This window comes from Gadus chalcogrammus, chromosome 23 (assembly GCF_026213295.1).
Source record: "Gadus chalcogrammus isolate NIFS_2021 chromosome 23, NIFS_Gcha_1.0, whole genome shotgun sequence".
NCBI classification, from domain to species: Eukaryota; Metazoa; Chordata; class Actinopteri; order Gadiformes; family Gadidae; genus Gadus; species Gadus chalcogrammus.
In genome coordinates, this window is record NC_079434.1 from 20,430,018 (window position 1) to 20,445,774 (window position 15,757).

Here is a 15,757-nt window from a genome sequence, read left to right on the forward strand (position 1 = left end):
ATTCTGACAGATTTCAAGCAACACACATATATTAATCTTACAAACACCCTGTCACACGGTTTTTTAAATTTAAATTGCACTTTTTTGAATGGTACTACACGTACAAAATACAAAAGCAAAAGAAAAGGAGAAGCATGGCAAGGCAGGTTCCTATCTACAACATGTCGTACACCTACCTCTCCCACTGCCTGACTCTTTTCTAAACCCAAGGCAGCTGACAGACTTGCTGTCATGAATCAAACAAAGCCCGGTTCAGTTTCCCCCCCAGGCGATCAGAACAAAAGCACCACTAACCCAGAACCACTTCACTCCTCAAACCGATTTCAAACCAATCCCAAAGTTTCATTCCTGTAGCAGCAGATTCGATCCCCCCAGCACCCTCTTGGACCACTTCTCCTGTGGCGCACACAATCTCCCTCTTGTCTCACAAGCACAGGTGGGACAGGCCGTAGCAGCAGCAGCAGATCTCCTTGAAGGTCTTCCTCATCTCCTGGCTGCGGAAGGCGTAGATGATGGGGTCTATGACGGAGTTGCACATGATGAGGATGAGGTACATGGGGAACTGGGACATGAAGCAGGTGCAGTAGGGGTTCCTCGGGCAGGAGATCATGAGGACGAGGTGCAGGAAGAAGGGCGCCCAGCACACCACAAACACCCCGAGCAGGATGGTGAGCGTGATGGCGCCCTTCATGTTGGCGCGCTGGTGAATGGGCGCGTTGCCGGGCAACGCCGCGATGCGCTTCATGTGCAGCCTCGCCAGCAGGAACATGTGCACGTAGAGCGAGGCCATCAGCACCAGCATGGTGAGGAACATGGTGATGAGGCAGATGAGTACCGTGGTGCTCTCCGAGTAGACGATGAAGAGGACGCCCGAGCCCGTGCAGCACGCCCAGATGCCGGCGATCACCAGCATGGCCCGCCGCACGGTCACGATGTTGTGGTAGCGCAGGGCGTAGAAGATGGTGATGTAGCGGTCCACGGCGATGGCCAGCAGGCTGCAGATGGAGGCCAGCAGCGAGCTGCAGATCAGCGAGTCAAACACGTTGTCCATGCTCTTGATGAGCGTGACGGGGATGGGCAAGCTGCCGCTGTTGATCAGCGAGATGACGATGGTCTCCGAGGCGTTGGACACGCTCACCAGCATGTCGGCCACGGCCAGGCTGCAGATGAAGAAGTACATGGGCGAGTGGAGGTTCTTGTTCTTCGCGATGGCGGCGATCACCAGGATGTTCTCCAACAGGCTGATGATGCCCAGCGTGAGGAAGACCTCGGGGGAGATCAGGAGCTGCTTGTAGCACCCCGACGCGGAGGGGTCCTCCTTGGCGTCCGGGGGTACGTCCGGTTGGGCCGTCGGCGCCGCGGCCCCCCGGCTGGCGTTGGAGTGGTAAGCCTGGATGAGCCCATAGAGCTGAGTGGCGTTCATCGTGTGGAGCGGGCGGTCTTTGACGTTGGCCGCTGTTAATCCATCCCTCTTCAGTCCTCGCCGCTGCTTCCCCCGTCGTGGGAACGCGTGGTGCGAGGCATCAGCGGCAGAGGCAGAAACGAGGGAGGGAGGGAGGGAGGGAGGGAGGGAGGGAGGGAGGGGGAAAAGCGGTCCGTCGCCTTCTTTGATCCACAGCTGATCAGTTCGGTCGGAAAAAGCCACGCATCGTCTCCCAAGGTCTTCTGATCTCCGGTCTGTCAAGTGATGTGCCGCCGCACCCAGACCCCCCCACCCTATCGACAGCCCCCCACCCGCCTCGCAGCCCTCCACTCAGGTGTGGGGAGGGAATGAGCTTTGAAGGAGTTGACTGTTGGAACACGCACGAGGGAGGACGAGCCACGAGATAGGAAAGAAAACGATACAGCAGCAGGTTGAATCTAAAGGGAGAGACAGCGGGAGGGAGAGACAGCGGGAGGGAGAGACAGCGTGAGGGAGAGACAGCGGGAGAGAGAGAAAGACACAGCAGAGAACAGTTTGTAGGCAGGTCTGGTAATCAAGGCTTCTACGGCTTGCCTTTGCCTCTCTTCACTATTATACCGTTAAACACACACACATACACACACACACACAAACACGCACACAAACTCGCGTACACACATACATACACACACGCACAAGCCGAGGACGTTCCCTCTGCCGTACCGTCCAATCAGATCACAGATGTAGTGGAAGGAGGGGGGATATTACCGAACGGCTGATTCAAGAATGAATGGCAAAGCCACACTACAGAATGTTACAATAAAAACCTGATATAGTGATAAACAATAATTTTATGAGATCATGCAGATGCACTTTTTTTTCTTTACTCATATTTTCTCATAGAATTACAGCTGCATAACCTGAAAAGTGTTATTATACCTTAAGTTATAACTATTGTATTTATAAAATGTTATGATAATTAGCATTTTGGGATTTTTTTTACCGATACGTTTTATAGGAATGGGAACATTTAAGACTAGTTTTTTTTCACAACAAATGGTTACTTTTCGCCTACAGCAGGGGTCGGCAACCTTAAACACTCAAAGAGCCATTTGGACCCGTTTCCAACCGAAAAGAAAACCTCTGAAATTAAGATAACATGCATAGATCGTTTTTTACCTTTATGCTATGCCCAAGGGTTTCACATACCAAATTAAACCCTTACCTTGAATAACAATAAAAAAAATCCTTGAATGAATACCTTAAGTATATTTTTTTTATCGTTTGGATAATGTTTGGACACAAGTAACTCCATTTAACTACAATAACATAATAAAATAACAAAAAACAGTCGTTTTATATATATATATAAAACAGTCATTATATATATATATATTATATATATATATATACATTTAAGCAATAGAACACGCCAGGCTGTGGCATGTGCTCATTATACCACTGTTTCACAGTGGTATAATGAGCACATGCCACTGACTGAAGGGATCTATTGCTTTTATACAATGGTAACTGTTATGGCGAAACGAAAGTCATAGACACACGACATTTAAAAATAAACCAAGAAAGTCAAAATAGCCGTTTTTATTAAAGAATACAAAAAAGTAGTCCCTCCTGGCTGCCGCTATGCATCGACGGTCGCTATGCAACACACTTTAGCGTCCCTCCGAGAGAAGGCTCCGATAGAGCGGTTCGCCGGCAATTTATTTATTTACGCCGATTTTAGGCTTCAGTGAACTGTGAACTGTGCTATTGCTTTTATACAACCTCCATGGTCAAGTTAAATCTCCGTGTGATAGTTTCTTACGATACTTTGTAACGGTTTCCTCTTCAAGGCACGGAGTGATACTTTCACAAAATGATCGGGCGTCATTGCAGTTGTGTATACGCTAATTATACAACAGTTGGGAACCAATCAGATCGCTGGATTTAGGTCCCCCATTGTATAAATATATATATATATATCTATATATATTAGATGGCAAACAAGTCTGATTGACTTGAAAGACACGAAAGTTAAGAACCAAACCTTCCAAGGCTGTTATGTGCCCTATGGATGCAAATCACCTGATTTCTGGCCCCAGCCGTGCTCGGAAAAACCCTAATAAGTCTAATGCTGAGCTCAATGCAATGATTGCGGAGGAAGGTGTGGTAAATGTGAGGCGTTTTTACCATTAGAGCAATATCTTTTAATAAGCTTCCCATGGTGAGGTCGGCGGTTCAGCCTCTGTGTGCATCATAGCTAATAACTCTGTGTCCCCGGGCAGAGTGGCTAACTTAAGGAAAATAACTTTCCACCCAGCTCCCTGTACGTCACTCTTCGGCCTTGGTCTTTTATTATTTTATGATAATGAATAATGATGAATCAAATAAGCACATTTATCAAAGTTAATAAATTGTTCGATTAAGGATTATGGTGAAAACCAGGGGCAATTTTTTTGCATGGATCAAACATTTGATTTTTTAACAGGATGTTACCACTCTGTCCTCCCTACGATGAATGTTTTGCCCAGCGTGACCAAGCAGGCCAATGGGTTAACTGGTTCTGTGGTCACTGTGGGTCGCAAAATGTTGAATACTGGGTGGTTGCTACTTACCTATATTCTGACTGTTTGTGACTGTATACAATTAAGCGTTTAGCAGACTTTGTTCGCCTCAGCGACATACAGTGAATTCAGAATCATGTCTTCAAGGAGCCCCAACGATTTCTACTGGCGCAGAATCGTATTCTGTATGATAAAGAACAGAACCGAAAATACATGTAAAGAGTGTTTGGGCAGAGACATCAGAGCTTGACTTAGCTCTAACAAATGTATTCAAAGATGGCCATCTGCACTGTTCTGCATCTGCACGAGCCACCAACATACTCCCACTGAACGGTTATGAAAAAGGTTTATTCTTATGTTTAGTTATGAAAGCTTTCATGAGTAACTGCCCAGTTGGCTATGATTGTTTTGTTAAAAATCGACGTACCTCGTGTTACCAATTATATATATTAATTGAAAGGTATTTCATCTTTAGCTATACTGCATAAACAAGTTAAGTAATCTTTTATACTATATTTTTTTCCAATATCTGAATGCACAATGCGATGCATTTTTTAATCTGCATCGCTCATACCTAGACCTCATTATTTCCTTCCATTTCGTGGCCGTTGCTCTCTCTCAAATTGCTTGTAAGCTGTGTGCAGCTGTGGATAATGAGCTCTTACGTTTCTTTTTAGTTCATACTGATGCACCAGGTGTGATCCAAGCCAAAGATTCAATGATTGTGGAAATTCAAAAAAATTTCCTCCGGTTTTATTTTTGCTTGCCATGATGAGCATAATTCAGTTTTATTCAAGCAAAGATTGTACATCCATACATTTTCTAAAGCAAAAAATGTATGGTAGAATGATTTTGTTTTTTCTTCAGATTGGTCTATCAACAAAGTTGTTGAGTTTTGCTGTCATATCAGAAGAGCTTGATTTCAAGGAGAATAAACTTAAGTTGTTTATTACGAAATTTGCGATGAAAAGCTCTATTTGCTGTAATGTTGGGTAAAGGGGGCGGGACAACTAGTTGACTCTCTGACCTTCAGGTTCTTGGTTCAAGCTGTTCAAAGCCAACCGGAGAGCATCCATGAGCATTTCCTAACCTCCTATACATGGGAGTAGTTCTGGTGGGACACTTAAGGCATTCGCCCCTGATCAGCTGATAGCTAACGTGGTCCAATCAACACACGTACACTGATAGGCCGCCAATTTAAGACCTGCCTCCTCAAAACACACACTGCAAAGATAAAGGACAAATCCGGGGTAAAATGGATCTGGGATATGTTTAGCATGATAGCGAGTTGGGATGTTCGTTTGGGAGCAAAAAGGCGCATGCATACGCATTCTTAAGTTGGTTGTTTTTAGCCGATTCTACCAAAACGCTATAAGCTTCGAACGATGGGGGTCATGTGTTATGGTAAAAAATAAATCGTCATTTTAAACCCCTTTAAAGGGTAGAAGTAGCCCGACACTTCTTTGCTAGTATAATACGGGTCTTAACATATAAAACGAGGCATTGATAACTTTGTGAGTGTACAGATTGTTTATTAAAAAGGACATTTTATACACACAATACCATCAGTAGTTCACCCGTCGACGCCATCTGGTTTTTAAGACTTGATAAGTAGATTGACGAACACAGAGATTGTGCCATCCGTCAACAACACGCAAGCTCTTTGTTTGTGTGCTGAACCGAATAGGGCCCTCAACCACCCTAGCCTCCACCTGCTTAGGTTCTGCTCTGTATTGAATATAACTTATACAATGGGTTGAGATATCTGATTTATCCCGTGGGGGATTGTATAGGGCTCCCTTTTGTCAATTGTTGGTACGCTGTTTATATTCTGCATCTGACATGTGTGTGTATCATGCTTTAAATCCTGCAGCAGGGAGCTGCAGGATGTGATTAATGGTTAAATCTAAGACATGATTGATTCCTGACAGAACTGAATTAACTGGAGTAGTAGTAATTTGGTAAACAGTAAACAGCATTACAAATTAATTTAAAGCCCCAGGGTGTTGATTAGAAACCGCAATACTTAGAAGACATACGACGTACATAACGATACCTAGAACTCGAGGAACAACTCGATAACAACTCGAGATCCCAGATAATGTTTTGTCTTTTTATCATCATGGACATTTTGCCAATATTTGTGCAGAACATGCCCATAGGCAGTTAACAAGAAGTTTCACCTCCGACCCCGTAGCCATGCTCCAATTCCACCGCGGACAGACCCCCCCCAGCGACCCTCCCACCTATCCACCTACACAACCCAACACAGAACCCCCAAGAACGAAACAAGTTAATACAACTCGCTCTCCTACTGTTATTTTTTAATCTTATTTGCTGTCTGAAGGGAGAGAAAAGGATCTCCCAAAGGGTGATCATTATTTTTATAATCCTTGATTAGCTCCCCTCGGCACTCCTCTATAAACCTCCATTGTTTGTTATTCATCTGTTCAGCAGTAGATACTCTGCGTCTATTAACTACCAGGTGAATACACTTGCACGTGTTTGTGTGTGTGTGTGTGTGCGTGCGTGCATGCCTGCCTGCCTGCGTACGTGTGTGTGCCTGCGTACGTGTGTGTGCGTACGGTTGTGTGTGTGTGTGTGTGTGTGCATGTTTGTGTCTGTGTCCGTGATTCAACTCGTCATTATTTTAGTTTGAGTCCACAGAGAGAGAGAAGAAAACAGTAAGTGAGATTAAGAATCTGAAAAACCAAGACAACGTTATTTGAGTCTCCATGCAAGCACGCATGTGCAGATCCACATGGTATTGATGAAACTAAATCAGATGCAATTTGTTTATATGTGACCTTTAATTAAAATACTGCTAAGATACTATCGATCGCCAAATGGTTGAAGGAGCCTATTGGCCACTGTTGAAACTAATTGCAGTATCTATCAATTTTTTTTTATTGGATTTTGGTGGCGACACTGTTTGGGGAATCTCTGGGGAAAATTGAAGCTTATTGCCAAAGTGTTCGCCGAAGATAACAAAATGGAAACCTTCATGATTGCCACTTTTGCCAAACCATTCAGCCCCTTTGATATATCATTCTAAGTTGTTCTTTTTAATTGTCTGCATGTGTGTGCAACAGTATTAAAGGCGACATATTATGAAAACAACACTTTTCCTGGGATTCGGGGTGTTGTTTTGGGTCTCTGGTGCTCCAAGACGCATACAAACTTTGAAAAAGGTCCATACATGATTTTTTGAGTGAGAAATTCATTTCTGAGAGTACCCCACCTACAGTAACCAAACAAGCGAATCTGTTTCAGGACTGCCGCAGAGCTCCCCCCGCCGGACTGCCGCCGAAACTTCGGCGACAGTTCAGCTCCCGGAGTACAACCGCCGGAGCGGACTGGGTGGAGCTCGGCAACAGTCCGGCAGTTCAGCTCCCGGAGTTCAATCCCTTTCTCCTCCATGTCGCGGTTCAATATGGACTTCAGACAGTCAAGGCCAAAGTACTTTTCCCCCAATTCTTCTCAACCACGGCCGAGATAACCCCCACTACAAGTCTTTCATTGTTGTGGAAGTACCAGAGACGTCAGGCGCAGTCTTTATGATTAATAATATCATCCGAGGCGCACATAGCTTTTGCCTGTGATATTAGATATAATATAGTATAAATACCTATATATTATATAATATTATTATTATATTATAATATATTATATAGATATAGCCTAGAGCTCCAGGAGTCCGCGCAGGGCAACAATCACTTGACTCTGACAGCTCATTGGTCAATGGGCAGCAGTTCATTTGCATTAAAGTTACAGACACCAGAAACAGCGCATTCTGAAGGGACTGAAACATAGGGGAATAGCGGTAGGCAAGATTTTTTTTTCTAAAAGCTATTTCCAGCAAACAGCCTCGAAAACATGTTTTCTGGAATTTAAGGTTGGCAAAAGGTTGGCAAAGTCTTCAATAATTATGTCTAAATGGATAGTAGCTGGATAGAAAAAATGTTGCAGGAGATTCATCGAGAAATACAACACTAAATTTCCCAGAGGTGTAAATACAGTGTCATTAAAGGCGCTGAAAGTATAGTTCAAGTGCTATAATTTCGGAGTAATTTGTTACAAATGCTATAGCCGTCCGTCAAGTCTTAATCTGAAAGCGATGTATAAAAAGGTACATTAAGGCATTTTTAGAACTGGACTCAAAATGACAGAATCAGCATTTGGAAATAATTGGTATTCATATTTGCTCTACCTAATTTACCTTTTAGAAACATGAATTTGTCCTCACTTAGTCCCTGCAATTGATTTTTGAAAATCTTTAATGGATGCGTTTTTTTTTGGGCCAAGATTTGGTTTTTCTCAAGTGCTTTGTAAGCATGGTCAAAGAACCCGGAAAGACCCAGGTATCACATTAGTGCCTGGATTTAAATTGCTGAATTTCCACATAGAACACTTCTCAATTGGGGGCTTTTATTTTGTAATATGGTCACACAGTCCCCATTGAAATATTGCTCTGTTATCCATCTGGATAGGAGACTATTCTTTTAACATCGAAGGTAGGAATAAAAATCATTCATTCAATCTTATCTGGTTTGCTGCAAGAGGGGGCTTTAACTATGTGAATGATGAGCTAAAGCAGACTGAATCTATGTCTTTATCTAGGATGATTAGCAACAAGGCAGGGTTGCCATGGAGTAGGGCATGGGGGGATTGAATAAAGGCCACATGAAGGTGAATGGCAGAAGAAATTACACTGAAATGTAAGTGTTTGTGTGGCTAAGTCCACGTTGTTTTTCTGATGCGGTCTGTCTCCCTGTCAACTTCAAGGTAGAAACGACGATACATGTTTTATTAACTTTGAATGGCGGTAAATGTGTTTGTTGTTTGCTTTTCTACCGTATCCTGTATTCAAAGGGAAACCATGTTCTCTGTCATGGAAATGTGAGTGGTGATTTTATTAAACAAATGTTACATTTTTGGTTTTTAAGTGTGAAATATCCAGTTCCACCCCTGCCTGAAAATGTTTGCAAACTACGATGCAAAACACTAGAAAATAACCATTACAGCCCGTTGGAAAAACAATTATTATTCAATCGTTTCAACAATTTAAGAAAAATACATCTGTAACTCTACAGGAGGCTGGCATTATTCACAAGAGAAGGAATATATGAATGAATAAGTAACAGTGAGTAAACGCACTGAAGAACAGGCTGAACCAAGGAGCTAGTCGTAGGCGATTTCAGCAGAGCTACGGGCTGAATGATTTTCTTCGTTGCTCATTCTTGGGCTCTCTCGGGTTTGTGTTTGAAGGGCACCTGGGTAGCATTTGAGCGCTCTGATTGGTTGGGGTCACAGGGACTTCTAAACGGAGGCCAGGTGAGTGGAGAGATAGGTAGGGGGGAGAGAGAAGGGCTGCTGGAGGGGAAAGGCACAGCTGTTTGTTCAACATCTCTGCTCTCAGTGCTTACACACACACACACTGAGCACACACTGAGCATATATGACAGTGAGCATATACACACACACACACATAAACCTAGCAAGCACACGCACACACACACACACTGAGCACACAGTGAGCATATAAGACAGTGAGCATATACACACACACACACACACATAAACCTAGCGAGCACACACACACACACACACACACACACATGAGCGCGCAAACACACACACACACAAACTGAGCACACAGTAAGCACACAGTGAGCATATACACACACACACACACACACAACCCTAGCGAGCACACGCACACACACACACAAATCCACTGCACACACAGATAGTGAGCATACACCCACACACACACCTGCACACACACATCCACTAAGCCTGCACATACACTGAGCAAACACACACACATTGAGCATGCATGAAAACAATACGTCTACCCATCAATACATACAGCCCACACAGTCACACAGGAACATACATACCGACACATCAATAAAATAGCTATATGAAGGTGTAGATGTAGTGGTTCCAACAAATAGACATTCAAGCTAAGATCTATTTCTTTTATTTTTCAGGCCCAGTGTGTTGATTATATACATCCAGCTGCTTTGTACTACACTAATGAGTTTTCAACTTAAAAAACAGTGACCTTTAGCTACATAACGCATCGTTACCAAGGCGACCAGGTTACATTGCTCACTATTTGGAGTGTGACATTCATCTGCTTCAACCAAACACAACATAGAAACACTGAATGTGCAACATGGGAGTAGAGTAGTTGAGTAGGCGTAGCAAACATAAACGATCTTTAAGAAAAAAATAAAACTTTTATAATTATTTTCTTTGATTTGAATAGGACGTGTGCGAGAAATGTTTGAAGGCCAAAACGATACAAAAGGTTTTCATTGGCAAACAAATGTCGGTTGACCTTGGCTCATTTTGCCATTGTAGAACGTTTAAGATACTAACAATTGGCGCACAAATCAATTCCATCTCTCCTGCCACGAGGCTAGACCTACATTTTGTTCAAATGATGACCTTTGTACTTGTTGTCCCTCTCTCCTCTCTCTTTCCTCTCTCTCCCTTACCCTCCTCCCTTTCCCACATCCCCTCTCTCCTCCTCGCTCTCCTTCCCTTCCTCTCACCTCCTTCCCCAACTACTCTTGCTCTCCCTTCCCCCCTCTCTCTCTCTCTCTCCTCTCTCCTCTCCTCCTCCCTCTCTCTCTCCTTTCCCTCTCTCTCTTCCCCTTCTCCTCTCCTCTGCTCTCTCTCTCTCGTCCTCTCTCTCCCCCCTCCCTCCCCTCCCTCTCTCCCTCTTCTCTCTCTCTCTCTCTCTCTCCCTGCTCTATCTCTCCTCTCTCAGTCTCTCTCTCTATCTCCTTCTCCTCTCTCTCTCCTCCCTCTCTCTCTCCTCGTCCCTCTCTCTCTCTCTCTCTCATCTCCCCCTCCCTCCCTACCCTCTCTCCCCCCTCTCCCCTCTCTCCCTCTCGTCCCTCTCTCTCCTCTCTCTCTCTCTCCTCTCTCTCTCTCCCCCTCCCTCCCTCCCTCCCCCCCCCCCTCCCCCTCTCTCTCTCTCTCTCTCTCTCTCTCCTTCCCTCTCTCTCTCCTTCCCTCTCTCTCTCTCTCTCTCTCTCTCTCTCTCTCCCCCCCTCCCTCCCTCCCTCTCTCCCCCCCCTCTCTCTCTCTCTCTCTCTCTCCTCTCTCTCTCTCTCTCTCTCTCCCCCTCCCTCCCTCCCTCCCCCTCCCTCTCTCTCTCGCTCTCTCTCTCTCTCTCTCCCCCCCTCCCTCACAGACGCGAGGGTGGTGCACCCTCACGTCCTCCTCACCTACCCATCGCCACCCTCTCTGCGGCTGGAAGCTCCTTTCAATCGAGAATTCAACCTCCCATCTCCAATCACCGAAAATCGATCAAACTCTATCGTCTCCCGGAGCCGCCCCCCTCCAACGACTAATTGGAAAATGCTTTGTGAAAAGGATGGAGAATATATTCCCCCCCTCCCCTGCTGTTACCCACTGCCCTACAGCCACTTCCTCATCTCCTGTTACGACTTCCCCTTCACCTCTCTCTCATCTCCCAGCGAGGACCCAGCCGGTCGCCCCGACAACCCGCCCCCTCGACCTCCCACCCCCTGTGATCCCTTCCGGTCTATTGCCTCCAACCTTATCCCGTTCCTCGCCCATCTCGTTAACCCCTCCTCGACCACCAGCCGTGGTCCAAACACTCTTAGAGTGGCGGGAGAAAATCCTCCTTTAAAGAAGGCTACTCTTAGTCCTTCTGATGTATAAACTAGCGACCTGTTTGCCTTCATCTATTTGTTTAAAAAACACGACAGCCGGGATTACTTCAGTGAAGACAAGATACCTTCAAAAGCGTATACCAAAAAGGTTTTCAAGACACTTTTGGTTCCATCTTAGGGGGAAAAATGATATGGTTAGCGACGGTACAATAGACGGGATATCAAAACCAACATTGCCGTTTAATGTAAACAAATCCGGTTTCACATTACATAGGAATAATGGGTTGAACCAAGATCCCAACAAATACATCGGAACACCTTCCCTGATCTGTTCAGAGGTGATACTGGACACCACAATTCAAGGGACAGTTATTCTGCAGAAACCCTATCAGCACGTTTGGTGTCCAAGGAGATGCACCTCACCAGGACCGTAAAGATTGATAGATCGCAGGGAACATAGGACCCGGGGAACATAGGGACGACCCCATTCGAAGGGCACAACCAAAACACACGCACGCACGCACGCACACACACACACACACACACACACACACACACACACACACACACACACACACACACACACACACACACACACACAACACATACACACACACATACACACACACACACACCACACACACACACACACACACACACACACACACACACACACACACACAGACCAATAAACACACAACCAGAACAGAGACACACACACACACAACGCAGGATTGGACGGGGTGCCATTTTCTGAGGAATCTTGTTCTTACCGTCTTTGGAACTTAGTAAACTGTGGTTTAAATATGTCACGGGAGGGAAGAGATAGAGGAGGAAAAGGTGACCCTTTCTCAAATCCCCGTTGACAAAAAAAAACACTTGATTAGTTGAAAGGTCAAATTGCTGAATCCTTTCGGTTGTTGGGAGGCGCCCATTCGGAAGGGAGGTTTGACCCTCGGACTATAATCTCCCTCCTCAACCCCTCTGTCACTTGAATATGTCCGTCAGTTAAACAAAGAGTGCTCTTTCCCCTGTTCTGATTATCCAGAACCTACAACACCTTGGCGCAGAGTTGGCATGGAAACAGGTTGATAAGGGAACTCGAGTCGTATCATCAGGGCGCAGATACCCAATACAGGCGGGAAGATGGAGAAATTGTCACGATGCTGGCCTTCCACAAAGTTTATTCATTGTCAAGGCCTCTCGCTTGGACATTCTTTGGCCGTTCATCGTTCGTCACTGTGACCCATGATCTCGGCGTGGGTGTTGCTAAAGGGTTCCTCTAAAACTGTCTACGAAAGCAGCGAATGAACGTGCGTGTGTGTGTGAGAGAGAGAGAGAGAGAGAGAGAGAGAGAGAGAGAGAGAGAGAGAGAGAGAGAGAGAGAGAGAGAGAGAGAGAGAGAGAGAGAGAGAGAGAGAGAGAGAGAGAGAGAGAGAGAGAGAGTGAGAGCCAGCATGTGCGTGCTCATTGACACGTTTTAAAATTCGGCAATGAGGTACGATTTAGTTTGAATGAAAGTAAAGTAAAAGTATGGAATGTTAGATATAGCAAAGTGTGGCAATGGGCTTAGGCCTACGTGTTAAACATGGAATGATGATTAAATGTGATGGAATGATGATTAAATGTCTTTATTTAAACAACGTTACAACGTTAAAATAATCCTCTAATTTCCTTTAGTTTATGTACAGAAAATATGTTTGAATGAAACTAAAGTCTCACAGCGACATCTGGTGGACGGATGGTACATAGCAGCCTCCGCCGACACATTAATAACGAATGGCCATCAAGACGCCTGCAGGCATTTCCAATTATAAGACCGGCAAAGCCAACAAGTCTTTATTTATTAAAGACTTTTTAGCATATATGGGAGTGCCTTAAGGCCTGGTTTTATACTGTGCATCATGCATCATTAATACATGCATTACTGATACATTTGCAAGCCAAATGGCAATATAAATACGCATTTCCAGCCATTTCCAGTCATTATAAATGACAAGACATTCTTTTTGGCAGTGGCTATTCGTACGGCGATCGAGCTTGTCACGTGACCGCACTTGACCTATCAGTCTGCTCGGCGCTAACCCTAACCCTAACCGGGCCGACCGTACCCTAACCCTAACCCTAACCATAACCTGCCGTGAAAATAGACTAATGCAGTATTTTTACGGCGCGGCGTACGAATAGCCTAATTGCTATTCTTACGGTCGAATAGCCACTGCCATTTTTTTTACCCACAGTCTTACTTAATTGTCAAAAGATTGACCCGTATGTAAGCATTACATGGACCCTTTTCAAAATAAGATGAGGCTTTTTAGGTCGGTTTACGTCTAAAGCCTTATCAGTTGATCCAGTTTGTTTGCTCGATTCCATGGCTGTTTCCGCTGTTTTGTGTTTTCTATCTGGCAACCCGGGGAGCTCAGAGAACAGCGGATCTGAAAACACAAACTAAAACAAAAAAAAAGACCTTTCAGAGGAGATTGTAAAAAGCCTCATCTTATTTTGAAAAGGGTCCATGTAATGCTTACATACGGGTCAATCTTTTGACAATTAAGTAAGACTGTGGGTAAAAAAAATAGCAGTGGCTATTCGTACGGCGACCGTAAGAATAGCAATTAGGCTATTCGTACGCCGCGCCGTAAAAATACTGCATTAGTCTATTTTCACGGCAGGTTATGAGATTGTTCCACACGGCATTGTCGGAAAGCCATTATAGTTAGCCTGTTTCTTAATTGAACTAATTGTCTTTTTTTTGATTAGGTGCAGTCAATATGTGTCTTCTTTAACCTTAAAAATAGAAATACTGTCTATAATCAAGCAAATCAATGGGGATAGTTTACTATGAATTTGCAGAAACATCTACTCAACAACGGTGGTAAACGTTTTTGTTTTCCTACATATGCAAAGCATGTCTTTGTTGAATAGCCTACATTGTATAGACAGACTCAAATGCAAATCTGACGACCATAATCATCATCATCATCATCATTTTTTCCCGCTCGGCGCATTTCATGGCCTTGGGGCGCTTCTGCTGGAGAGTTGGATGTCTCTGTTCCAGCATCAGCAGGATGTCTGGATTCGACATCACATCGCGACATCAGTCAGGGTTAGGTGCTTTGTCAAAGACACCTCGACACTCTGCTTGGTGAAGCCGGGGATCGAACCAACAACCTTCAGGTTACCAGCCAACCCGCTCTACCACCATAAAGTAGCATCGCTTACCAATATATTGTATAATGCATCGCTTCAGCCTTCGAATCAGTCTCCACTAGATGGCTCCATTCCATAGCTCAATATTTCGCAGTGAACACTGAAGTCATTAGGGAGAGCTCAGGCAATAGGAATATATCTCTCTCATGATGCCTACATGTAGACCGCAGGCATATCTATTGATCTATCCGTCTATCTGTCTGTCTATCTATCTTTCTATCCATTTATCCATCTATCCATCTGTCCATCTGTCTATCTAGCTTGATTTAGGCACATATGTTGGGGTCTGATTTGTGGTCCCAGTTAGGCTTTTTATTCTTTTGAGATTTTGGTTTATGGAGCTGAGGCTTGCCTGACTGCCTTGAAACATGACAGTGCCATTGTGGTATATATTGACGGTGAACGGGGGTTCGCTGTCGGTCTCCTCAATTACAATTTGTCTCCCATTACAGATCCCCCTGGTTGTAGCGGGTACATATGGCCTTATGCCATGCTTCAGTGTTCTCCGTGAACATTAGCAGGCTGTTCACGGTGGCCCTTCCTTCAGCCCCACGGAGGTCAGTTCTCAAGAGTGTCCGGCTGCTGCTTTAGAGTGTTGGCCCTGTGAGCTCTCTGGCCTGAGAGCTTTTTGAAACATTATTGTGTTCTATGTGCAGGGGGGGGGGGGCGGGGGTGGGGGAGGGGCAGGGCTGGCAGGTGTCTCATCAGGGGTTGATGTTGCATCATCCAAAATTGTAGGTCGCATGGTAGCCCTTAGCTTAAATTACCTTCAAAAAGCTATAATTCGCTTTTGGGCTTCAGCCCTATCTTCGAAAAGGGTAAGGGTAACGACTTCTATAGGTCTCAATATAATTTATCCATATAATTTGACCTCTTTTGTTTTGGTGTCGCTGATCATGTCTCATCAATGTTTTGAGTTTTTT

At 44.7% G+C, this 15,757-nt stretch overlaps 1 protein-coding gene across 1 annotated transcript; it reads right to left on the minus strand.

Annotated features, from left to right (window-relative positions):
• Nucleotides 1-338: 338 nt before the first annotated feature.
• mc4r (melanocortin 4 receptor) lies at nucleotides 339-1,514 on the minus strand. The gene has a single exon (XM_056584724.1). The coding sequence runs from the start codon at nucleotides 1,421-1,423 to the stop codon at nucleotides 425-427; it is 999 nt and encodes a 332-aa protein (XP_056440699.1). The 5' UTR covers nucleotides 1,424-1,514; the 3' UTR covers nucleotides 339-424.
• Nucleotides 1,515-15,757: the final 14,243 nt, after the last annotated feature.

Excerpts from the sequence above, each read along its gene's own strand:
- mc4r (XM_056584724.1), bottom strand. The coding sequence starts at position 1,423 with ATGAACGCCACTCAGCTCTATGGGCTCATCCAGGCTTACCACTCCAAC.